Below are 27,567 nucleotides of genomic sequence, written 5' to 3'. Positions count from 1 at the left end.
GTGTTCCAGTACAGTTATTTGTTTACTGGCTAAAACTCTCTCAGAGACAGTGCCATGTGAGCTGGTGCGTTTTCGTGATGCAAGAGCCATAAATTGTTGGCGAAAAGTTCAGTTTGTCTAATTTTGTCATGCAATCTTTTCAGCACTTCCAAATAATAAACTTGGCTAACTCTTTGTCTGGTTGGTACAAATTCATAATGAATAATCCAGCTGATATCAAAAAAGGTTAGCAACATGGTTGCAATAAGCTCACGTGAACTTAATTGTCAGACCTGTACCTTATGTAAATCAGTATCTCACTTTGTCTAGTTTACGAATTCTTGACATATTCCTAGTAGCACTAATGGAATTCTTTTATTTATTTATTTATTTATTTATTTATTTATTTATTTATTTATATTAGTTTCAGGTGAATGGTATTCTTTAGTGAGATGTTTCCCTGGTAACATTGATAGATTCTGATCTCCAGGAGTTTTGCTTAGAGGCTCTTTTTTTTGTTTGTTTGTAAACATATCCTCTGAGTCAGTTTTCTTCAAATATCCAACAAGGTCATATGCATACTAATTTTTGACTGGACTTCTTCACAGCACATCTTAAACCATTATGGCCAATGAATGTGACTCATGTTCTTTAACCTAGTATTGCTCTCTATTTATCTTGCTTGGGGTTTGTGTAGTTTCTTGAATGTTTGCTGTCTTTCATCAGATTTGGAATGTTTTTAGCCATTATTACAGATATTACATCTACCTCATTCTCTCTCCCTCCCTGGAACTCCAGGAGCATGTGTGTTGGACCTTCTCACGGAATCCTCAGACTCTCATTCTTTCTTCTCTGCTTTCCATCATTCTTGTAGAAACATTTTGAATCTTAGTGCAATGTTGTCTTCTTTCAGAGAGGATTTTCATATATTCTGTCAAGGAGTCTGAGCTCACCTGATTCCATTTTCAAGGATTAAGATGACTTGAATCTGGGCTCTAGTATTTATGTTGTTGATTTGTGATTTTATTCTGTTGTTGACAGAGAACATACTTTGTATGGTTTCGGTTCTTTTAAATTTATTGAAACTTGTTTTGTGACTTAGCATGTTGTCCATTCTGGAGAATGTTCTGTGTATACTTGAAAAGAATGCATATTCTGCACTTGCTGAATGAAGTGTTTTATAATGGCCAGTTAGGTATAGTTGGTGGATAATGTCACCCTCCCCCCACAACCCACAGTTTTATTGAGATATAGTTGACAAATAAAATTGTAAGCTATTTAAAGTGTACGTTGTGATGATTTGATGCACGTATACATTGTCAAAGAATACATCCCATCTAGTTAATTAACACATCCATCACTTTACATATTACTATTATTATTTTTGGTGAGAACGTTAAGTTCTCAACAAATGTGAATTTCAGTTATACAATACAGTGTTATCAACTGTAGTCATCATGTCCTACATTAGATCCTCAGACCTTATTCATCTTATAGGTGAAAGTTTGTACCCTTTTACCAGTCTCTTCTTATTACCTCTACCCTGGAGCCCCTGGCAACCACTTTCTACTCTCTATTTCTATGCGTTTGAGTTTTTATTTAGATTCCACATTAAAGTGATACCTCCCAATATTTGTTTTTCTCTGTCTGGCTTATTTCACTTTGCATAATGCCCTCAAGTTCCATCCATGTTGTTATAAATGGTTGGATAATGTTGTTAAAGTCTTCTATATCTTTGCTGATTTTCTGTCTACTTATTCTATCAGTTATTGAGAATGGTTTATTGGTATCTCTAACATTTTTAAAATAATTTTTTTATTTTTCAATTAAGTTAAAATTCAACATTATATTAGTTTCAGGCGTACAAAGTAGTGATTAGACATTTATATAACTTAGGAAATGATCACCCCGTAAAATCTAGCACCCATCTGACACCATACATAGTTATTACAATATTATTGCCTATATTCCTTATGCCATAACCTACATCCCCATGACTACTGTGTAACAACCAATTTGTACTTCTTAATACCTTCCCTTTTGTAAGCCACCCCCCGTAAACCCCCTCCCATCTGGCAACCATTGAACCATGTTCTCTGTATCTGTGAGTTTGTTTCTGTTTATTTTGTTCTTTAGATGCCACATATAAGACACATTGCATCTGTCTTTCTCTGTCTGACATACTCAGCACAATACCCTCCAGGTCCATCCATGCCTCCGCAGATGGCAAGAACCCATTCCCTTCCATGGCTGAGCAACATTCCGTTGTATATGTGTACCACATATCCATTCATCCATTGACTGACACCCAAGCTGCCTCCACATCTTAGCCATTGTAGTCAATGCTGCAATGAATATATGGATGCACGTGGCCCTTCAAAGTAGTGTTTTCAGTTTCTTTGGATAAATAGAAACATTGGTTATAAGGATGCTCGATGAGCTCAGTGAGAAGTTCAACACAGATAGGAAGCGGGATTACTGGGCCCTGGTGCCTGCCTAGTTTGCCCCTTGGGTGTGTATGTTGTCCTTGGAGGCGGCTGGGTAGTGTTCCAGCTCATTCTGAAGCTGGTCACCAGGTGTGCTGGCCCTGGGGCCTCCTGGGAGTGGCCCTGCCACAGGCCTAGTTTAGTTGCAGCCTGTGCTCTGCCGAGGGCCAATTGACATGCTCCACAAAACAACCCGCAAATGGCCGCCCCTGTGCCGGGCTTGGAGTTACCTGGCAGAGGCTAGGCTTTGAATCAAGCTCGCTGCTGCCAGTGCTGGGTTTGGGGCAGCTCAGCAAGAGGTATGGGGCATTCTGAGGCCAGCTGGTGCTTATTTGGGGTTTGTGATCCTTTGTGAGATTTTAGGAAAGTTTACTCACATGGCATAAGCCAAGACAGGCTGCTTGTATGGAAAAGCCACTGGAGGTGTGTCATGCAGGGTGTCAGGCGGGGTCTCAGCTCCCACGCTCCACATAAGAATGCAGGATATGGTGAGGCCAAAAAGGAACACCCACAGAGCCATAGATAGGGGAGTCATACCACTGTAGTCTTGCTGGCGGCTGGGTTGGAGACACAGGAAGCAGGATCTACATGACCTGCAACCTGCCGTTTGCTTTTCTGCCAACCAACCCCACTTGCTAGCTGCAATCCGCCCTGCTAACTGCAATCCGTCTTGCTAGCTCAGCCACCATCTTCTTGCTAGGCCCCATTTTTTGCTAGCATAGCCACAGCAGTTATATTAGTGGCCAGTGGCTCACTGGTTACAGCTGACGGCCAGCTAGCCACAGCTGATGACCATCCAATCACAGTTGATGGCCATTTACTACCTGAGCCAGCACCTTTCCACGTGAGGCCAGGAGCCTGGACACTGCACTCCTGGCTCTGTCCCCACAAGGTGGCTTGGATGGGGTGGGGGTCTGCAAGTTGGGTGGAGCGGGGTTTCAGGGAATCACCAGGGTGGGGTGAACAGTATTAGCTTGGTTGATGGGGACTCAGATATGGTGCTCGCCTAAGTTTGCATGCGGGGAGAGGAGAGTGCTCAACAAAGTAACAATAGATTCTGCCAGCTCCTCCGTCCATCTAAGAGAAAGCTGCCTCTCCATCCCTTGACCTGAAGCCAGAACTCACTTCCTTTCTGTCTCTGGTGCCTTTCAAGCTGCTGCCCTAGTGCTGGAGCTTAGGATGAGTTTGTCAGCGAGTAAGTGTGTGCGAGCCCTGTAAGAGGAGCACCTGGGACTCCTGTAGCCCTCCGTTTCACTCAGCTACAGTCTGCTGGTTTTCACAGCCAGTTTTGGGTACTTCTCTTCCTGGCACTGGAACCCTGGGCTGGGGAGCCTCACTCCTCATGGGGGACCTCTGCAGCTAAGATATCCCTTCCAATTTTTAACCACCACACGCAGATGTGGGACTAGCCTGTTCCGCGTCTCCACACTTCCAATCAGTTTTGGAGTGGTTTCTTCTGTATGTCCTTAGTTGTAGGACTTCTGTATGTCCTTAGTTGTAGGACTTCAGGCGATTCTCAATGATGGTTGTTCTGTAGTTTTGATGTGATCATGATAGGAGCAAACACATCATTTACCTACTCTACCATCTAAACCTGAAATGGTATCTCAAACTTATGCTGAATGGTCTGTTTTTCAATTGTGTGTCAGTTTTTGCTTCATGTATTTGGGGCTTCGTTTTTAATTGTGTGTATATTTATAATTGTTGTATCTTCCACTCATGTTGACCTTTTTATTATTAAAAAAGTATATCTTAGTGTCTAGTAATATTTTTTGTTTTAAAGTCTATTTCAGCTGATAGTAATATAGCCACTCAAGTTCTCTTGTGGTTACTGTTTGCATGGTATATCTTTTCTATCCTTTCCCTTTCAGCCTCTTTGTGTTTTGGATCTAAGGTGTCTGTCTCTTGTACACAGCATATAGTTGGGTCTATTTTTATCCAGTTTGACAATCTCTGTGTTTAATCCATTTATATTTATTGCAGTTATAATAAGGTTGTATTTATGAGTATCTATTTTGCTATTTGTTTTCACTATGTTTCATGTCTTTGTTGTTTCTCCTTTTTTTCTTTCTTTCATTCATTCTTTCTTTTATATGAAATATGTTTTATTTCCTTTGGTTTAAAATTTTGAGGGTTTTTTAATTCATTGCTAAAGGATTACAGTATACATATTAACTTCTTACAGTAACTTCAGATTACTAACCTAATTCTGCTAAAATATTGAACCTTTGCTTCAACCTAACTCCATTACCTCTCCCCTCCCTTTCTTCTATTGTCATACTTATTGCTCCTATATATCTTATAAACCCAACAATATAGCATTATAATTATTGCTTTTAGATTCTTAGGTCTTTTAAAGATGTTAAGGCAGACATTGGAAAATAGATTTATTTATATACTTTTTAAAATATTTACCCACATATTTCCACTTCTGGTGCTCTTCATTTCTTCTTGTGAATTTGAATTACCATATTGTGTCATTTCTTTGCAGCCTGAAGGACTTGCTTTATTGTTTCCTTAAGGCAGGTCTGCTGTCTCCATTGTTTTATAATGAGAAGCCAGCCATTAATTATGCTGGTTTATACCTGCATGTGTGAGTCACTTGTCTCTTGCTGCTTTCAAGTTCTTCTTTGTCCTTCAGCAATTTGACTGTGATATGTTTAAGTGTGAATCGTTTTTCTTTATCCTACATGTGGTTCATTGAGCTTCTTTGATATATAGATTAATGTTTTTTATTATATTTGGAAAGTTTTAACCATATCTTCAGATATTTTTCTGCCTTTCTTTTTCCTTCTGACACTCCCATTACATATATTTTGAGTCACTAAATGTTGTCCCACAGGTCTCTGAGTTTTTTCATTTTCTACAGTCTTTTTCATTTTGTTTTTCAAATTGGATAATTTTTACTAATTTATCTTTAGGTTCACTGGTTCTTTCTCTGCCATTTTAAATCTTTTGTTGAGCTCCTATAGTGATTATTTTTATTTCAGTGATTGTAGTTTTCAACTCCAGAATGTCTTCTTTTTCTTAAAATTAAAATAAAAATCTACTTGTTGAGATTCTCTACTTGTGGAGTCATTATTATCATATTTTCCTTTAATTCTTTAACCATGGTTCTCTTTAGTTCTTTGAACATATTTATAATAACTACTTTGATGTCATTGTTTGCTAAATCCAGTATCTGGGGACCCTGAAGGACTATTGCCTGATTTTTCTTAGTATGAGTCACATATTTCTGGGGTGTTTTTTTTTTGCATGTTTTGTAATTTTTATTGAAAACTGTACAATTTAGATAATACATTGTAGCAACTGTGGATTCTGATTGTACCCTCCCTGCCCCTAAGGCTTGTCGTTGCTGATTTTTGTTTGTTTAATAACTTGCCTAAAGTAAATCTGTGAAATTGGTTTGTCATGTGGCACGTGGGAACAAATGTCTGCTCAGTTTATTATTGTTGTTTTTATTTTTAAGGATGGCTTCCCAGTAGTCACTCTTTAGTCAGCCAATGATTGGTTAGAAATTGTGCTCAAATCTGTAGAGTCAGTAAGGCTTTTCCTTTCTGCTGACAGATCTGTGTGTAGATTGGTTAATGCATTCAAAGTTCAGACATTTTCAGGTTTGTCTCAGTTTTTATGTTCCTCTGAGACTTCTTGTGTCTCTAGCCAGGAATGAGTGGATAGTTTAGGGTCTCTCTAATCTCAGCTGCATATGTATGCAGTCTCTGTTCTGCCACATATACATGGAGGGTTTATCAAGCCCATCTATGGCTATCTCTCCTCCAACATCTCTTTGTTAAGTCTCCTGCTAATCTGCCAGTCTGCTTGTTTCTTGCCTTCATTGGGACTGCAACTTCACACTTGAACAGCTTCAGAATGTTTCCTTTCACTTCTGGGCAGAGGTTTTCTGCTCTTTATTCTGAGTCAATTTAGCCACCCTCTCTCAGCGTAGCTGCTACAGCATAGTTTTCCTGGCTTGTTCCAACCTCGGAGAATTATGACACTGACTTAACTGATAGGGCAAGAAGAGTAATGGGAACTGGATAAGGAAACAGTGCCAGACTTCTGCAGTTCCCAAGTTCAGTAGATTTTCATGAACAGATACTTCTCAATTTATTGTATGCTTTGGGTCAACGTCCAATAATTTTAGATGATTGTTTTTAACAGGTGTTTTTTTTCTAGCTATAAATTTGCTTTTGCAGAGAGGATTTTCCAAATTCTTCACTCCATCATGCTGGAAGCTTCCTTTTGGTGTTTTTTGAAATGTTTGTTTATGTGGTTTTTCATATAAAGAAATACATAATGTTGCATAAAAAGCATACTATTTTAAAGTCCATTTTAAATTTATTTTCTGAGACATTATATTTCAGTTCATCTAATGAAGATTATAATTAAACAGAAATTTAATCTTTTTATTGTTGCAGATTTCAAGTTCCACCTATAAAGACAGGACTGAGGAATATAAGAGACAGTTCATACATCTACCTGATACAGAGAAGCTGATAGCAGGTAAAAAAGACAGGAAGTTGCAAAAAAAGCCATTTTGCTACTTCATTATCAAAATAGAACTGATGCATGATAATGTTATAAAAAATTTCAGCCTTTGTGCTAGCCAGAGAATATTTTCAAGTTAAGGAGCATGTTTTTATTCATAATTAGACAATGTAAAACTAAGTTGTAATTTGAGGAGTGATTTCTGACTTATAAAAATATTAAGTACTGGGGCCGCCAGTTGGCTCAGTTGATTAGAGCGTGGTACTCTTAACAACAAGGTTGCTGGTTCGATCCCCACATGGGCCACTGTGAGCTGCTCCCTCAACAACTTTTTGACTTGGAGCTGATGGGTCCTGGAAAAACACACTTAAAAAAAAAAGAAAAAAAATTGTAATGGAGAAAAAAAATATTAAGTACTGACTAAGAAAATAGAACTAAAGGGAAATGATTTGTCACAATTTCTTCTGCTGCTTATGTTCATTCAATGTATATTATCTTTCCCCAGAAAAAAGGTACTCCTTACCAGATTATAGAGCAATTTTATAAAATTTTCTAGGGCGATATTATTACATGTATAATATTTCAGATAGGTTTGCTTTGCTTTTTTTTTGGAAATAGATTTTAAAATATTTAGTCATTTTTCTTACAAAAGTGCCTTATTTTTGATATAAGTATAGATACTTTATGATAAAAACATAGAACTGTGTTTTAGTATATATTTTATTTAAACCAATAATTCATAGAAATTTTCAGATTTCTGATACTGTTGGGCAATATTCAATACCACAAAACTGAATTTCTAGATAGTTCAGTTCAGTATTTAAAATCATAATAATGAATTAAAACAACTTTTAAGAACATCTGAAATAATACATTCTCATGATAAGTGTTCAAATACTACAAGAAGGCATATAGTGAAAAGTGAGTGGTCCTAACGAGGATCACTCCAACATTCTTCTTGGGTGATAACCACTTTAAATTTTTCTTATGCATATTTCCAGAAATTTTCCGGATGCACTTCAAAGGGAATATGCACATATTCCTAACAGAACTTAAGTGGGAGCGCAGTGTGCTTACTGTTTGAATTTGTTTAGAGCTCTTTCTATTAGCACTACTTAGGATCCACTTCATTCTTTTCATGCTTGCCTAGTATTCAACTGAATGAATTTTGCACCATAATTTATTTAACAAATCCCCTATTGATGGACATTTTGATTGTTTCCTGTCTTTTACTATTACTACTCATGGTACATTGAAACTTCTTGTACACTTGTTTTATCACACATGTGCACACATATTGTAGGATAAATTCCATGAAGTGCAATTGTGGCAAAAAGGTAATTGTTGCAAAAAGATAATTTAAAGGCTACTGTTGCCAAGTTACCCTCCGAAAAGGCTGCACCAGCTTTTATTCTCATCAGCAATGTTTGTAAGTGTCTGTTTTGCCACACCTCAGGAACTTTGCTTTAGCAAAATTTGATATTTAGGAATGGTGCATAATCATTGTTTAAATATGCATTTCTTTAATTATGAAGGAGGTTGAACATTTATTTATATGTGTATATACCATTTGTATGTCTTTTTCTGTGAAGCTTTCTTGTCATAAACTTTGCCCAATTTTTCTAGTGGTTATTTGTCTTTTTGTTAACTTGAAGTAGCTTATTAGATGTTTAAAAAATTAGATCTTTCCCATGTGTGCCGCATATTTCTTTTGCCAGTTTGTCACTTGAAATCAAATACTTTTAATGGAAACCTTTATAAAATGTATCATACTCATCATTGCCTTACTGAAAGAAATTAATCTGATTACAGTTTTATATATATATATACACACACACATATATCCATTTTTTATATATATATATGTATCCATTATAAAACATATATGGAAAAGTATAAAGAAAAAATTAAAAATCATTAGTGATTCTTCCACCTATGGAAAAATTTGGTTAATATTTTGTGGATAGCTTTCTAGATTTTTTTTAGTGTGTATATTTGCTTTTCATGTAGAAAGTCTCAGATAATGTAGATTTGAGTGAGTTTAGTAATGTCACAGGATTGAAGGGTAATTGAAGGTAAAAGAAAGAATCACATTCATATATACTTGCAATGAACAATTGGAATTTGAATTATGCAAATATCATTTACATCAAACACCTCCCAATAATGAATACTTAGGTATAAATTTAACAAATGTGTAGGCTCTCTATGATGATAATTGTAAAACATTGATAAAAGAATATCCAATAAGTATATATGGATCAGTAGATTCAATGTTTTTAAGATCTCAGGTCCCTCCAATGAAAATCCCAGCAAGCTTTTTCGTTTACATTAACAAGTTGATTCTAAAATTTATATGGAAAAGCAAAAAAAAAATATTAGAATAGCCACAACAATTCTGAGAAAATGGAACAAAGCTGGAAGACACACACTACTCGATTTTAAGACTTACTATGAGTTAGAGTAAACAAGACAGTATGAGACTTGCCAAAGGACAGACACTTAGATTAATGGGACAGAAAAAAAGCCGACATAAAATTTCATACAAATATTGTGAACTGATTTTTGACAAAGGTGCCTATTTAATGGAGAAAAGTTAGTCTTTTCAACAAATGGTACAAGAGGCTTATTTTACTTTTAAAAGACTCACACACACCTCAAAGGATCTGAGACAGTATTTACAACTTTTCTAAAGAAAATGCTCTAAGAAAAGGGAACGGGGGTCTTTTTCCTTTTTTGCACCAGAGAAAATTAATTTTTTTCTTTTTCAATTTGTATTTACCCTTACAGTTTTCTCAGGTATAAAGCAAACAAAGTAACAAAAAATGTAAAGTATAAAAAATGAGAATGGTTATCTTTTGTAATTTAAATATTAAATTTGAAAGCAATCCGAAAAATGTTGTCCCGAAGTCTTTCTTAAGCAATGTTAGCATTATTGGACTCCAAAAGATTTCTTCTAGAAAAGAATACTTTCGGATATGTATTTCCTGAATGATTAATTAAAAACACATTCTTTAAAAAAAAAACACAAAAACACATTCTTTTAATTCATCTCCCTTATGGATAGATATGCCTAAGTTCCGTGGTAAAACTAAATAGTACTTCTTGTTTATTTAAATAAATGTATACTACTTATTGTGCAATCTTACTCTAGAGATACATGGTCCTGATATACTCTGTCTGTATTCCGATAACACTTTGTACATATTTCTATTATATCTTTTTTTATATTATAGTTATTAAAATAATCTTTGAGTTGGAGCCATTTAATAGTTCCAAAATTGATCATGTAATAGCTAGTAAGTGGATGTTAGCACACGTATCAAAACAACCTTTGTTGCTTATTGAATTTACATAATTTTATTCTAACTTTCTAGTAATTAATTATAAAGTTATAAAATCCATAAAACAATTTTTGATAAATATTACTTTCTTATTCCATTTCATATGAATCAGATTGCTAACATGACTCAAATCAGAATATTGGCTTCTGAAATGCTGATAGTTACATGTGTTTATCAGTAAGGAAATTGGGAGCAAAAAGAAGTAAAATCTCTTTTAAAACATTTTTTTGTCATTTCTTGCATAGGATATATTGTTAGGAAGCCATTTTATACAAATTAAATTTTGAGGTATAAGTTTATTTAAATAAAATACACCTGTTCTTGAGAAAACATTTTTAAGACTACTGAAAAAAGTGTCAATCTATATTAAATAGTCTTCATTTAAATTATCAAGTTGGTTTCTATAGCTTTGAACATAGTGTAATGAAATGCAGTGGTTTTCATAGTGTGATTCATAGACCAGCAATGCTGGTATCACTGGGATTTTGTTTGACATGCAAACCCTTCACCTCACCCCAGATATACTTAATCAGAAACTCTGGGTGAGGGACCTAGCAATCTGTGTTTTAATAAGTCTGCCAGATATTTCTGATCTGAAATTTGGGAAGCATTACATTAATAAAATGTTTCAGTGGTTTAGATAAAAGTTTCAGGATAATTTGAGGTGACCTTTATTTAGCCTAATCCTGTTTTAGAGATGCAAACTAGTAAATGAGTAACTTAATCTGCTTAATTATTTACTAGGATTCTTTGTGTTTGATGGTATCTCAGTTTTGTTTTGCTGAAGGAAGCATTTTAAAAGAGTGAATTACTTTGCTCGGTTTTTAGTATTTGCTTAGAAATTTAACTAAATTTGACTAACTTGAAATATTTTGAGGTTCATAATCTCAATAATTTTTTCCTAAAATTGCTAATCACTTTAAATAGTTTTAAAATTTATCAGTTTAACTAAATCTCCTCACAGCAGTCCTTTATATCTTGTTTTATTGGTAATTTAGCAATACCATTTGCATTAGCCAAAGAGCCAGACCTTAATCTTGGTAGTAACTTGTTGGTAGGCAGTGGCATTTACCAGAACTCTTGATTTTGCTGGTTTAGTGCTGAGGTGGAGAGGATCAACTTTGAAACAAACCGAAAAATATACACAATTTTTGGAGTCATTCTTGTCCCCTCACTCACCCTTGTCTACCTTCTAATTAATCACCAATTCCCCATCAGTACTAACCTTAATATCTCTGAATCTAACTACTTCTTTCTCTTAATACTGTCATCTCCTGGTCTGAGCCACCATCAGTTTTTCTCTGAATTTCCAACTGATTTATCTGAATCCATTGAATAAAATGGTCTTTAATAAGATACAGCTGATCATGTTCCTTCCACTTAAAACTCATCAATGACCTCTCACCTAGTCCATAGTCTACCATGGCCCGAGACCCCTTACATGATCTAGCTTCTCCAGATTCTCTAGTCCGGAGACATCTTTGTGTACTTGCTCAAATGTGCTATTTCTTTTAACCATGGGGCCTTTGCTCATACTGTTACCTCAAGGTCCAGCTGACCTTTTATTGATCTTTAGATCTCAGTGTAAAGATTACTTTTTTCTAGAAAACTTTTTCTGATACACTTTCTTCCTGCCCCATCCCCCATACTTATGTATGCCTTGTTATATTCTCTCATAGCTTTCTCTACACTTTCGTCATTATACTTATTTTTGTATTTATTTGTTTATTGTGTTTGTCTATTGTATGCCTTGTCTTCTGTGTTCCATAGGGCAAGTTCATTTCTTGTAACTCTAGTGTATGGTGTACAAAGAATATGAATGAATGAATGAATGAACGAGTGAACTAATGAAGAAAGAGTGACGACTTCCCATGTATTAAAATAGTATAAGATTTATTAAATTGCCAGATTTTTGTGACTAAGCTGTTCCTTATTTTTGTGTATGTAGATTATGCTTGTGCTCTTCAGAGGGACATTTTGCTTCAGGGACGACTATACCTTTCAGAAAACTGGCTATGTTTCCATAGCAACATCTTCAGATGGGAAACTACAGTAAGACATGTTTTGATTTGATTTGTTGATACAAATAATTGCATAGATAGAAATGTATACATACAGTCCTCCTAAAAGCAATCTACTGTAGATTCTAAAGTAAATTTATATTTGTATACCTATACTCGTATATGTATAATAAATACAGTGTTTTTATGTGTTGTAGAAGTGTGTAATACATTTTTCTTAATACATTGAGCTCTATTTATACATACTTAATACAGTTTGAGAAAGAGATTTCAGATTGAAAAAACCTTAAATATACATTCTTTTGACTGCCAAAATGATGTCTTAAGTGATAGACTGAGGTGTGTGTGTGTGTGTGTGTGTGTGTGTGTGTGTGTATGTGAAACATGAACACCACATGTCTTTTCACACTTTATCCTACTGTTAGAGATAGAAGCTGATGGGGAAAATTACTGAAGGGAAGAATGTCTGACTGCTTACCCTTTTTTTCTCAGAGAATGCAAGCATGTGCTTATTATTATTAACTCCTTCAGGTTTTTCAACTGAATAGTCCAGATTATGTTGATGAAATCATTGGAATTTTGTGTTATATGTGTTTCTGAAAAATCCATTTCGCAATTTTTTATTCTTTTGTGTGTTTAGATTTCTATTGCTTTAAAGAATATAACCTTCATGACCAAGGAGAAAACTGCTCGACTCATCCCAAATGCTATCCAGATCGTTACAGAGGGTGAAAAGGTGAAAAAACTTTTGTACCTTTGCCTTGTTACATAATGTGGAGAAAATCTGACTCATACTGGTCATCAGTGTTGGGAATATAGGCAATTCTTGGAATTAGGAATATCTAATTGAGATATATTTTATTTAGATAGTAGATTTCCATATACTTAAATACTTACTGACAATTAACTTTAAATGACTACTAATTTTTTTTGTACTTTATAACTTAAAGAGAACTTTCATATTTTTCATTTCTTCATTATAAGTAGGTAGAATAAGCATTAGCTAGACATCCATATTATTTTATTATTTCAAATACCCTAATTGCACAATTGTTTTTTAGTCAGTAATACCTGTATAATAGCAACTAATAAAAACAAATGGTTCTGGTGAACAGAGATTTGTGTAGCATACATGTAAACACATAATCATTGTAATATTTTTTTGGGCAATTATCTTTAACTGCTATCATTTTTATTCTTTTCCTTTAGTATCTGTCACTTCTTAGTGGGGAATATATGAAGAATCTTTCTAGACTCATCTGGAAAATTGATTAGGGCTCTCTGTGTGACATTAGAGGTATAATGCTGAGAAAGAAAAAGAAATGAGGAAGGAAGGAAAAGAAGGAAAGCATGGAAGGAAATGAAGGGGAAGGAGAGAGAAGGAAATGAAAAAAAGAAAAAAGTGAAGAGAGAAAAAGTAAAGAGATAGAGGCGGGGAGAGAAATGCTATCGTGATATTGAATAATTGTAATGAAATCTTCAATCTTTCTCTCAAATGCACTTTAAGTTTTATTTTTAGTTTTAAGTAATCTTATCCTTACACAAAACTTCAAAGTACAGTACAAAGAACTTTTCCCCTCTGAGCTATTTGAGAATAAATTTTTACTCTGAAGCCTCATCACCCCTGATATTACCCCAGATATTCTAGTGTGATTTTCCAGCAAAGACATTCTCCACATAACCACAACATAATTATCAAAATCAAGAAATTAACTTTGATCATTACCACTGTTTAATCCTCAAACCCTCTTCAATTCCCCCAATTATCCTAATAATATCCTTTGTAGCAAATAGACCCAGTTGAGAAATACGTATTACGTTTAGTTGGCATACTGTTTAATTTCCTTATTCTGTAGTAGTCCTTTAGTCTTTCCTTGACTTTTGTGCCCTGGACACTTTAAAAACTCACAGGTCAGTTATTTTGTAGGATATCCCTCAATTGTGTTTGCCTGATACTGCCTTGTGATTAAATTAAGGTTATGCAGTTTTGGCAGAAATAACACAGAAGTGATGCTCTGTTCTTTCCGTTGCGTCCTATCAGATGACGCATGATTTCAATTTCTGCCACTACTGGTGAGATTCACTTTGATCACCTAATGAAGGTGGTATCTGCCAGACTTTACTGTAAAGTTAATCTATTTTTCTTTGTAATAGTGTTTTGCGGCAAGCTATTTTGAAACTTATCTAAATATACTATTCTTCATCAAATTTTAAATCTATTCATTGATTTACTTGTATCAGCATCAACTCATAGTTTCTTGTTTTGTTCAACAAGTTATAATACATTGCTATCATTATTTATTTTGATGTTCAAGTTGTCCCAAATTTGGCCAATGGGAGCCCCCTCAAGTTGGCTCTGGTGTCCTTTTGAGTATTCTTAGCTCTGTTTGAGCATTTCCTTGTTTTTTGGTACAAGATATTACAGGCTTTCCCTGCTTCAGCCCTGGTATCAGTCATTTCTCCAACGAGTCCTGGTTTCTTTTAGGGGAGACTGATACTTAGAAGCCAGTGTGTTTATTGCTATTGGGGAATCACTGTTCCCGAGCCCTCTCAGTGGGCGAAAACAAGGATATATATATATATATATAAAATTACATATCCATATACATATTACACACACATATATACCCACTTATACATCAGTGTTTATCTATCTATCTATCAATCATCTATCTGTGTATCTATCATAAACCACAAATTCACACCAACATCTCTAATTTCTACCCAACACCACAGAGTTCATTTTTGTTTTCTCCCTTTCATATTTGTAACTACCTTCCCGACCATGAGAAACCAAGCTTCCATTACCCTTAATATATTTACTTATTTGATCAACTGGCCTGTATGTAACCAATCTTCATTTCTTCTTCCACTGCCCCCCACATGGACGCCCTTTCACCTGACTTGGTTTCTCACACTTCAAGTCAGGCTGTTGCCCATCCCACCGTGACATAGATGCTCTCACCATGTAAAAGCTTTCCTCACACTGCTTGGGCTGACACCCCATGCCAGCATCTTCCCTGTGTTCACCTTACCCTGCACCAGGTCACCCTTCCCCAGGCATGCCCTCTGTTCCCTGTGTTTGCTCTGACATTCTGTGCCAGTCTGTCACTGTGTGTGGTCACCCTCTTCACCCTGCTCAGGCTCTGACTCACCAGCCTTCAACTGCCCTCCTGGACTCTGTCACACCATGCTGCCCTCACCTGTTCTGGCTCTGACGTGCCTCTGTAGGCTGCCTGCATGCATGGCCACACTCTTCACCGTGCCTGGGCTTTGACACCCATACCTGGCTACCCTTGTACATGGTCACCCTGCTTGGGCTCTGATTTGTGCCCCTCATGCCATTCTTGTTCTAACGCCGTGCTCCAGGTCACTCCCGTATGTGGAGGCCCTTCTTCCCCACATGGGCTCTGACACTCTGTGTAGTGCTGCCGTTCTATGTGGACAACCTCCTCATTCTTGTCTGGGTCTGATACCTTCCTTTCGGCTACTGCAGCTCCTCTGCCCCTACCCTCACCTCTAGTGTGGATGCCTACTTTTCTCTGTTCCACCAACAGCTACAAGGCTGAACAGTTCAGGAAGGGAAGAATAGCTAAAATAAACTTATTTTTAATTTTATAATTAACACAGGTATACATTGCATTGTTTAACAAAATCAGGTTATGACATATAGATAGACCTATCAGACAGTTCTTAAACATCTTCCTTTCATGCCTATAATTCCCAATCCTATTGCTTTTTTAGAGGCAAACACTGTTCTCAGTTTGGTATATATCTTTTCTGACCTTTCAGACCTTCCTCCTTTGTTTTTACATATGTATGCATGTATATCAACATATAATTTTGCTTTGTTTTTAAAGGAAATGCTGTCTTACATGTGTTGTTCTTCGGTTCTCTTTTCTTAAAAAAGAACTTAACGTTATCTCTTGGAGTCACAGGTTATGACATATAGATAGACCTATCTCTATTTATTAAAGTGCTGTATAGTATTTCATATAATAGATTTATGATGTTTTCCTTGACCATTAGTTCATTTCCAATGTTTTGTTATTACAAACACTGCTGCAGTGAATAGCCTTGTTTCTATAGGCTATTTCTCATCTATATAATGGAATTTCAGGATCAGGCATTTCAGTTTTAATAATGATAACTAGCGTTTGCTGAACACAATTGTTCTAGACACTGTCTTAAGTTCTTTATATATATATATTTTCATTTACTTCTCAAAAATATTTTCTACTATTATTATTCCCATTTTACAGATGAGGAAACTGAAAAAAAGAAAAGTGACCCAAAGTCATAGAACTGAATGGTAGAGCCAGGACATGTACACAGGCAGTTGAATTGCGGAGACCCTGGTCCTAACTACCTCACCATATTGAATCAGTGATCTCTTTTTCCATCGTTATGGGGAAAAAAATCTACATTACTAAATATTCATCCTTTCCATATTCTATGATTAAAGTAGAGTTAATCATGGTACTTTTAGTTGTTTTAGGTTGTAGCATATGTTTGATGCCCCAGCAGCTTAGAGATATCATTATCCAGAACTCCTCCCAAATTATGGTCATTCTTGAACCAAGATTTATTAATAAATTTTTGAAGTTGAATATCTAGCAAGGAATAAAATAAAATGGTAATAAAAGATTATCCAGAAAGACTGTTAAGGAATTGAGAATGTGGTGATTGTATACAAGAGGGGATGACGTTGATAACAAGTTATTTGGTTTAAGAAGCGGGAATTAGTAAGTGTAACACAGTGGTGAAAAAGAAACAGACTAGGAGATTTTTCTTACCTATATATCTGAACACAGGGTTGTAAGATAACTACAATCCAAAAAAGCAAAACAATTTGGTCTAAGAAAAGGAAATAGGGGACAGTAACTAGTAATCATTCGATCACACATTACGTATGTAATCATATTTGGAAGAGCTCCTAGATACATCCATATTATAAAAAGTTTTGCTTTATTATATTATATTTTGCTTTATTAATATTATATAGCAAGATTTCAATTTATTAATTGGAAAATAGCACTTTAACATCTCTGTATGAGAAATGTAAGAACCCAAAATATTATTTGTTTGACATTTTATTTAATAAATCAAACATAGAACTGAGTTTTCTCATTCCTAAAAGTAACCATTCAATCATGAAAAGTCACTAACTAGGGGATCGGAAGGGACGATACACTGAGACACTGTATTTAGTGCTGCCATTTATCATATTTTCTCATAAAAGCCTATTTTGAAATGTGACTTGCAAAAATCACTTAAATGCAGTGGAAAAGATAGGTCTAAAGGCAAACATAAAATTATAGATTGAAACATGCTATTTTTCTTTTACAGCATTCAAAGTAAAGTTTAGTGTTAATATGGGTTTTTTTATATCTATAATTAGTAGAGGTTAAGTATTTCTGGATTGTTTTAGAAGACTATGAAAGATGATATAATTTTAAATTAGGATCTTAAAATAAATTTATCTCTGAAATCCACTGTATTTTTTCTTATTCTTCATTTATACTTGTTTCAGGTGGCTTCCAAATCATATCTCTTTGCAAAGTTTAGAATAAATAAAATTTTAATATTTCTCATAAGTTTATGTAGATGGATTTTCATAGGTAAACTACGATGAAAATAAGTAACTGCTTATTTCAAGCTCCTTTCCCTAGTAAATATTGATATAATTGTATTTTCTGTAAGATACAATTTTGAAAGACACCTTGTTCATGCACCAATTACCTGTTTTTGTTGTCTATTGTAGCAAAGAGTTAAACAAAAATAGTATATGAAGTAGGCAGTGGTGACCTACTAGTTTGCTTTGACTATACCAAGTGCCAGCAGACTTTTGTGACAGATACTTTCCCCTTTTTCTAATGACACTAAAATTGTCCTATTATGTTTGTTTTCAGTTTTTCTTTACATCTTTTGGTGCCAGGGATAGAAGTTACCTCAGTATCTTTAGATTGTGGCAGAATGCACTATTGGAGAAGGTAAGTGTTCATACTAGAAGCAAGTGTTTGTTATAATAGTAACCTCCCAGTGTGTACCTAAACAGCATTTGTGAATTGAAAAACTCCTTTTTATTTTCTGGAATTAATTTTGACTAGATTACTTAAATTCCAAGAAGAAACTTGAAGCAAAACAAAATCCATAGTTACAAGTTAAGATGTTAATTGTAATCCCCAGGGTAACCACCAAGAAAATAACTGAACAAATATAGTAAAAGAAACATCAAGAGAAATAAAATGGTACACTAGAACTATCTATTTAACACATAAGAAGGCAGTAATGGAGGAATAGAGGGGCAAAAAGACATAAAACACATAGAAAACAAATAGCAAAATTGCAGACATTATATTAAATCATTAAACGCAAATGGATCAAACACTTCAATCAGAAGACAGAGATAGGCAGAATGAATGAGAAGAAAAACCATGATCCAACTATATGATGTCTGTAAGAGACACATTAGATTTAAAGGCACAAACAGATGAAACATAAAAGGACAGAAAAATAAATACCATGCAAACAATAACTAAAAGAGAGCTGAAGTGACTATAGTAATATCAGACAAAATAGATTTTAAGATAAAAATTAATAGAGGCAAGGAAGAATTTTTTTAAAGAATATTCTATAATAATAAAAGGATCAATCTATCTGGAATTCACAACAATTATAAACTTACATGCACCTAATAACAGAGCTCTAAAGTACATGAAACAAAAACTGGCAGAATTAAAGGGAGAAATAGATAATGCAATAATAATAGTTGGAGCTTTCAGTACTTCACTTTCAATGATGGATAGAACAACCAGACAGAAAATCAACAAGGAAATAGAAGACTTGGACAAAACTGTAAGCTAACTAGAACTAAAAGACATTTATGGGACACTCCACTCAAAACAGAATGCATATCCTTCTCAAGTACACATGGAACGTTCTATAGAACAGACCATAGACTAGGTCATAAAACACGCCTTAACAAATTGAGAAGGACTGAAATAATACAAAATATGTTCTCTGACCACAATGGAATTAAATTTGCAATCAGTAACAGAAGGAAATTTGGGAAATTCACAAAAAGTAGATATTAAGCAGAACACTCCTAAATAACCAATGGGTGAAAGAAGAAATGGGTGAAAGAAAGAAAAAGATAGAAGGAAAATTAGAAAAGACTGAGTTAAGTGAAACAAAAAAAACACATCCCAAAACTTATGAGATACAGCTACAACAATGCCTAGAAGGGGATTTATAACTATAAACACCTATATTAAAAAAGAAGAATGATTTCAAATCAATAACCTAACTTTCCACCTTAAGAAGGAAAAAGGAGAGCAAACTAAACTCAAAGCAAATAGAAGCAAGGAAATAATAAAGATTAGAACAGATATGAATGAAATACAAAATCGGAAAATAGAAACAATCAACAGAATCAAAAGTTCTTTCTTTGAAAAAATCAACAAAATTGACAAACCTTTGGCTAAATTGACCAAGAAAAAATGATAGATTAAAGGTATTAAATTCAGAAGTGAAAGTGGTAACATTAGTACTGACCTTACAAAAATAATAAAGGGTCATACTATGAACAATTGTATACCAACAAATTAATTAACCTAAATGAAATGGACAAAAACCTAGGAAGTCCCAAACTATTGAAACTGACTCAAGTAAAAATAGAAAATCTGAATAGACCAATAACAGGAAAGAGACTGAATTAGTAATAAAAGTTTACCCATAAACAAAGCCCAGGCCCAGATGGCTTCATTGGTAAATTCTGTCAAATGTTTAGTAGAATTGACACCAATCTTTCACAAAGTAGTCCAAAAATAGAAGAAGAGAGAACACCTCCCAACTCACTATGAGGCCAATATTACCTTCATATCAAAACCAGACAAAGAACGTCACAAGAATACTACAGACCGATGTTTATGTTCATTGTGTCTATGGATATAGAAACAAAAACCCTCAACAAAATGTTAGCAAATCATATCCAGCAATATATAAAAAAGGTTATATGCCAGAACTAAGTGGGGTTCATACAAGATTGGTTTAACCTATGAAAATCAATCAATATAATAAACTGTATTAGTAGAATAGAGGACAAAAACTGCATAATCATCTTAATACAGAAAAGCATTTGACAAAGTCCAACATCCTTTCCTGATAAAACAAATAAACAAATTAGGACTATCAAGGAATTTCTTTCATCTGATAAAGCTCACCACTAACATATTTAATGGTGAAAGACTAATGTTTTCTCCCTAATGTCAGGAACAAGACAAGGACGTCCTTTCTTGCCACTTCTATTCAACATTGTATTGAAGGTTCTAGCCAGGAAAGTTAGGCAAGAAAAAAAGGTAAAAGACGTCCAGATTAAAAATGATGAAATAAAACTATCTCCTTTGGAAGATGGCAATATATGCCAATAAAACTAATACATTCAGCAAGGTTGCAGAATATATTATCAAAATACAAAAATCAATTGTATTTCTTTATGCTCACAGTGAACAATCCAAAAATTAAAACAAAATAAAACAGTTCATTAACAATAATAGCAAAAAGAATAAAATACTTGGGAATAACTTTAACAAAAGAACTATGAGACATGTATACTGAAAGCTACTAAATATTGTTGAAAGAAATTAAAGAAGGCTTAAGTAAATGCAAAGAATCTCATGTTCATGGATCCGAAGACTTATATTATTAAGATGGTAATACCCCCAAGTTGATCTGCAGATTTAATGCAATCCCTATCAAAATCCCAACTGGCATTTTTACAGAAATTGACAAGTGTATCCTAAAATTCATATGGAAATGTAAGGTATCCAAAATAGCCAAAACCATCTTGAAAAAGAACAAAGTTGGATGAGTTAGTCTGTTAGGGCTGCCATAACAAAATACCACAGACTCGGTGTTTTAAACAACAGAAATTAATTTTCTCACAGTTCTGGATGCTGGAAGTTCAAGATTATGGTACTGGCAGGGTGAGTTTCTGCTGAGACCGCTCTTGTTAGCTAAAGCCTTCTCACCGTGTTCCCACATGGTTTTGGTCTGTTCATGCACACTCCTGGTACGTCTTCCTCTTTTTATATGAATAGCAGTCCTGTGGCATTGGGGCCTCACTCTTATGACCTCTGTCTTAGCTCAGCTGCCATAACAAATTTTTATAGACTGGGTGGCTTAAACATCAGAAATTACTTTTCTCACAGTTCTGGAGGCCGGAAGTCTGAGATCAGGATTCCAGCCCGCATGGTTTAGTTCTGGTGAGAATACTTCCTGACTTCACAGTTGGCCCATTCTCTCTGTCACCTGATATGGCAGAGAAAGAGAGAGCAGCGAACTCTCTGGTGTCTTTTCTTAGGGACAACTGATCCCATCATGAGGGCCCCACCCTCACACCTTATCTAAACCTAATTATCTCCCAAGGGCCTCATTTCCAAATAACATGGGGGTGAGGACTTCAACATAAGAAATTTAGGGGGATACAGTTCAGTCCATTGTAACCTTATTTAATCTGAAATTCCTACTTAAAAGTCCCTATCTCCAAATATGGTCACTTTGGGGGTTAAGGATTCAGTGTATGAATTTTGGGAGATACAATTCAGTCCATTACACTGGAGGACTTGATTTCAGTGTTTACTACATTTCTTGATTTCAATGTTTACTACAAAGCTGCAGTAATCAAGGCATAGACTTACTGGTGTAAGTCTAGATGAATGGAACAGAATTGAGAGTCCAGAAATATGCCAAAACAATTCAATGGGGAAAGAATAATCTTTGCACCCAATGGTACTGGAGCAATTAGATATCCACATTCAAAAGAATGAATTTTGACCCTTACTTTATGCCATATACAAAATATTACTCAAAACGGATCATAGACCTAAATGTAAGATCTTAAGTATGAAACTTTCAGAAGAAACCGTAGGTATAAATCCTCATAATTTTTGGATTAGACAGTGGTTTTTTGGATATGACGCAAACGCTCAATTGATAAAAGAAAAAATACATCAATTGGACTTAATCAAAATTAAAAAAAACTTTTGTGCTTGAAAGAGTCCATCAAGAAAATGAAAAAACAACTCATGGATTGGGAGAAAATATTTACGAGTTATATTTGTATTCAGAATATGTAAAGAACTCTTACAACTCAACAAGAATAAGACAAATAACCGATTAAAAAACAGGCAAAAGATTGTCCAAAGAAGAAATGGTCAATAAGCTCATGCAGAGATGCTCAATGTCATTAGCCATTAGGGAAACACAGACCAAAACCACAATGAAATACCACTTATCACCCACTGGGATGGCTAAAATAAAAAGGAAAATGTTGAGGATGTGGAGAAACTGGAGCACTAATACACTGCTCTGAAAACTGAAGAGCAGTTTGGCAGTTTCTTAAAATGTTAAGTATAGAGTTACTATATGACTCCACAATTCCACTTCTAGGTTTAGAGAATTGAAAACATATGTTCACCAAAAACTTGTACTCGAATACTTACAGCATTATTCATAATAGCCCCAAAATGGAAACATTCCAAATGTCCATCAGCTGATGAATGGATAAACAAATGTATATAAATCAATGAAATATTCAGCAATGAAAAGAGTGAATTACTAATACATGTTACAACAGAGGTGAACCTTGAAACATTATACTATGTGAAAAAAGCCAGCCCCAAAGAACACATTGTATGATTCTATTTTAATGAAATGTCCAGAATAGGCAAATTCACAGAAATACAAAGTAAATTTGTTGCAAGGGGAAGGGAGGAATGAGGAGTCACTACTAGTGGATTTGGGTATATTCTGGGTCAATGATGAAAATGTTCTAAAATTAGTGGCGATAGCTGGTCAACTCTGGATATGCTAAAAACTTCTAAATTGTATACTTTAAAAAAAGTAAATTTTATGGTGTGTGAATTATAGCTCAATAAAGGTGTTATTTTAAAACATGACTTGGGGAGAGTGGAGATTTCCAGTTGTAAGAAAGGCTCCTTTGCAGCAGGAGCTTAAACACCGCAGGCCTGGACTTTTCCTCCTCCCCTCCCCATTCCCCAGCCAAGCCTCCCGCTGGAGTGACAAATTTTGGCCTGGGGTTCCTGGGGTAGAACGGCTTTTGAACTTTCAATTTTCGGGCAGCTGTTGAGGGCAGGGTCTTCCGCTACTCGGATGCTTTTACTTTCTGGGTGTGGAGTGGACGTGGAGAAGTTGCCTGGAAGTCCAGAGATGGACCAGACAGAGGAAAGAAGCGGGTAGAGGTGGGGCCTTGCCAAGCCCAGGCCCTCCTTCCTCCCTAAGGGAATAGACAAGGCTGGCTGCGAAGCCCCAAGTTCAAGGTCTCCCCCGCCCTCCGCCCCCATGAGTCTTTCTTGCCCTTTGGGCGCCCTGCCGCCCCAGAGCCCTACGCGCATGCGTCTGGCCTGGGAGATACTCAGTGCAGCGCACCTCCGGGGCAGGGACCCGTGTCTCGCAGCAGCCACCTGCGAGGCTTGAGCCGCTGCACACACACAAAGGCTTGCGGCCCCACAACTGTACGCCGCAGTGCCAGGTCGCCCTACGGGAAGTCTCCCTCCCCGACATCAGGCCTGTCACGTTCTGATGCGTTGTCATACTTACAATGGGCTTCTCTTACTGGCATAGGCTGAAAACTCCAGTGTTGCCCTACAGTGCTGGCCAACTCTACCCCCAAACCCAAGTTTCTTCCAGTGCTCTGGAAATCCCCCAGGTGTATTCCCTCATTTTAACAAGAAACCAGAGACTGCTACTGCAACCTACATTTATTTGATTATGCGCTGGTTCGGTGTTCTCCCAAAATCAGATTTGCGCTTGTCACGAGTAAGTGGGGATACATCCTTATGAAAACGAATACCTCCAGGGAAGTCATAAAGTTTAGGTTTACAGATGAGCCAAGAGAGAAACTGCTATCTGAACTTTAATGTGAAAAGAAAAAGCTCTTTGAAGTAGAAGAAATAAAGAGATTTCCAGGATACTTCTGAGGCCACCATAGCTGAGAAACACTGCATCTACTCCTGGGAATAAAATATAACCCTCTTTGAAAAAAATCCTGATGTCACCTGTGTGCTTGAGGTGTACACGAGGAATATCACCATCTTTACTGTAGTTGTACCTTTAAAATCTTGGGGTAATTTGGTTATCTTTAATATTGAATGTGTAACTCTTTAAGAGGACACTATGCTCATTTTAGGAAATGGAATGGTGACCATTTCTACTCTGTACTAAGACAAAAAATCTATGTTTAAGTATACAGTATGTGTTATTATATTAAGTACTCTACAGAACTTAATGAAAGTTGAAGGTGAGATCTCAATTTTAAACTGTTCTAACTAGAAAAATTAATTTTTACTTTTCAATTTTAGTTGACATTCAGTATTATTTTATATTAGTTTCTGGTGTACAGCGTAGTGGTTAGACATTTATATAATTTATGAAGTGATTTCCCCCAACAAGTCTAGTATCCACCTGGCACTATACATAGTTATGACAATATTATTGACTATATTCCCTATGCTTGTACTTTATACCCTATTATTATTTTGTAACTACCAATTTGTATTTCTTAGTCCCTTCAACTTTTTAACCCAACTCTCCCAACCCCCTCCCATCTGGTAACCGTCAGTTTGTTCTCTGTATCTATGAGTCTATGTTGTTTTGTTGTGTGTGTGTGTGTGTGTGTGTGTGTGTGTGTGTGCAAGTGTATGTGTTTTGTTCTTTAGATTCCGCGTATATGTTAGATCATATGGTATTTGTCTCTCTCTGTTTGACTTAATTTCACTTAGCATAATACCCCCTAGGTCCATCCATGTCTTCTCAAATGGTAATATTTCATTTTTTTATGGCTGAGTAATATTCCATTGTATATATGTACCACATCTTTCTCCAATCATCTATTGATGGGCACTTAGGTTCTTCCATATTTTGGGTATTGTAAATTGTACTGCAGTGAACTTAGGGGTGCGTATATCTTTTTGAATTAGTGTTTTGGATTTCTTCAGGTAAATACCCAGAAGTGGAATTGCTGGGTCATAGGGTAGTTATATTTTTAATTTTTTGAGGAACATCCAAACTATTTTCCATAGTGGTTGCACCAATTTGTAGCCCCTGCAACAGTGCACAAGGGTTCCCTTTTTTCCATATCCTGGCCAACACTTGTGTTTTGATTTATTGATGATGGCCATTCTGACAGGTGTGAGGTGATATCTTATTGTGGTTTTAATTTGCATTTCTCTGATGATTAGTGACGTTGAGCATCTTTTCATATATCTATTGGCCATTTGTGTGTCCTTTGTGGAGAAATGTCTATTCATGTCCTCTGCCCATTTTTAAATTTGATTGTTTGGTTTTTTTTGGTATTGAGTTGTATGAGTTCTTTATAAATTTTGGATATTAACCCCTTATCAGATGTATCATTGGTGAATATCTTCTCCCATTCAGTAGGATGTCTTTTTGTTTTGTTGATGGTTTCCTTTGCTTTGCAAAAACATTTTAGTTTGATGGAGTCCCATTTGTTTATTTTTTCTTTTGTGTCTCTTGCCCGAGGAGATATATCAGAAAAAATATTACTAAGGGCAATGTCAAAGAGTTTTCTGCCTGTGTTTTTTTTTTTTTTTTAGCAGTTTTATGGTTTTGCATCTTACATTTAAGTCTTTAATCCATTTTGAGTTTTTTCTTGTGTATAGAATAAGAAGGTAGTCCAGTTTCATTTTTTTTGCACGTATCTGTTCAATTTTCCCAGCGCCATTTATTGAAGACTGTCTTTACCCCAATGTAAATTCTTGCTTCCTTTGTCATAAATTAAATTACTATATAGACGTGGATTTATTTCTGTACTCTCTATTCTGTTCCATTGATCTATGTGTCTGTTTTTATGCCAGTACCCTACTGTTTTGATTACTGTGGCCTTATAGTATAGCTTAATATCAGGTAGTGTGATACCTCTAGCTTTGTTCTTCTCTCTCAAGATTGCTGTGGCTATTCGGGGTTTATTATGGTTCCATATAAATTTTAGGATTATTATAGTTCTGTGAAAAATGCCATAGACATTTTGATAGATTGCATTGAATCTATAGATTACTTTGGGTAGTATGGACATTTTTTTTTTATTATTATTATTATTTTTTTAATTAAATTTATTGGGGTGACAATTGTTAGTAAAATTACATAGATTTCAGGTGTACAATTCTGTATTACATCATCTATAAAGTATGGACATTTTAACGATATTAATTCTTCCTATTCATGAGCAAGTTATATGCTTCCATTTATTTGTATCTTCTTCAATTTCTATCCTCAATGTCTGATCATTTTCTGAGTACAGGTCTTTTACTTCCTTGGTTAAATTTATTCCTAGGTGTTTTGTTTGTTTGTTTGTTTGTTTTTATGCAACTGTAAATGGGATTATTTTCTTAATTTCTCTGATAGTTTGTTATGAATGTATAAAAATGCAACTGATTTCTAAATATTAATTTTGTGTTCTGCTACTTTACTGAATTCATTTAGTTCTAATAGTTTTTTAGTGGATTCTTTGGGATTCTCTATATATAGTCTCCTGTCATCAGCAAGTAATGACAGTTTTACTCCGTCCTTTCCAATTTGGATGCCTGTTATTTCTTTTTCTTTTCTGATTACTGTGGCTAGAACTTCCAGTACTATGTTGAATAAAAATGGTGAAAGTGGGCATCCTTGTCTTGTTCCTCATCTTAAGTGGAATACTTTTAGCTTTTCCCATTGAGTATGATGTTAGCTGTGGGTTTGTCATATATGGCCTTTATTATGTCGAGATGGTGTGTCATTTAAGTCTGATGTTTCCTTGTTGATTTTCTGTCTGGAATATTTGTCTATTGGTGTCAATGGGGTGTTAAAGTCCCCTACTATGATTGTTTTACTGTCAATCTCTCCTTTTATGCTGGTCAATATTTTCTTTATATACTTACGTGCTCCTTTGTTGGGTACATAGATGTTTACTAGGGTTATATCCTCTTGTTGGATTGATCCCTTTATCATTAGGTAGTGTCCTTCTTTGTCTTTCATTATAGTCTTTGTTTTAAGGTCTATCTTGTATGGTATAAGTATTGCCACCTTAGCTTTTTTTTCATTTCCATTTGCATGAAATGTCTTTTCCATCCCTTTACTTTTAGTCTGTGTGTGTCTTTCGATCTGAAGTGGGTCTCCTGTAGACAGCGTATGTATGGTTCTTGTTTTCTTATCTGTTCAGCTACCCTGTGT

The 27,567-nt window shown here is 35.3% G+C and overlaps 1 protein-coding gene across 6 annotated transcripts in view; it reads left to right on the top strand.

Annotated features, from left to right (window-relative positions):
• The window catches only part of GRAMD1C (GRAM domain containing 1C), an 86,689-nt gene that overhangs the window by 14,400 nt on the left and 44,722 nt on the right, over positions 1-27,567 (top strand). For all 6 annotated transcript variants that reach the window (XM_019734875.3, XM_019734876.3, XM_074331682.2 and 3 more), the window contains 4 exons: positions 6,884-6,968; positions 12,246-12,349; positions 12,959-13,054; positions 18,231-18,311. In XM_019734875.3, coding sequence (XP_019590434.1) covers positions 6,884-6,968; positions 12,246-12,349; positions 12,959-13,054; positions 18,231-18,311 — 366 coding nt within the window. The remainder of the gene's footprint in view (positions 1-6,883; positions 6,969-12,245; positions 12,350-12,958; positions 13,055-18,230; positions 18,312-27,567) is intronic.

The sequence above is a fragment of the Rhinolophus sinicus genome, chromosome 17, assembly GCF_057876585.1.
Source record: "Rhinolophus sinicus isolate RSI-liver-muscle chromosome 17, RSI-T2T, whole genome shotgun sequence".
In the NCBI taxonomy this organism is placed as follows: domain Eukaryota; kingdom Metazoa; phylum Chordata; class Mammalia; order Chiroptera; family Rhinolophidae; genus Rhinolophus; species Rhinolophus sinicus.
This window is presented reverse-complemented; position numbering and strand designations above follow the sequence as displayed.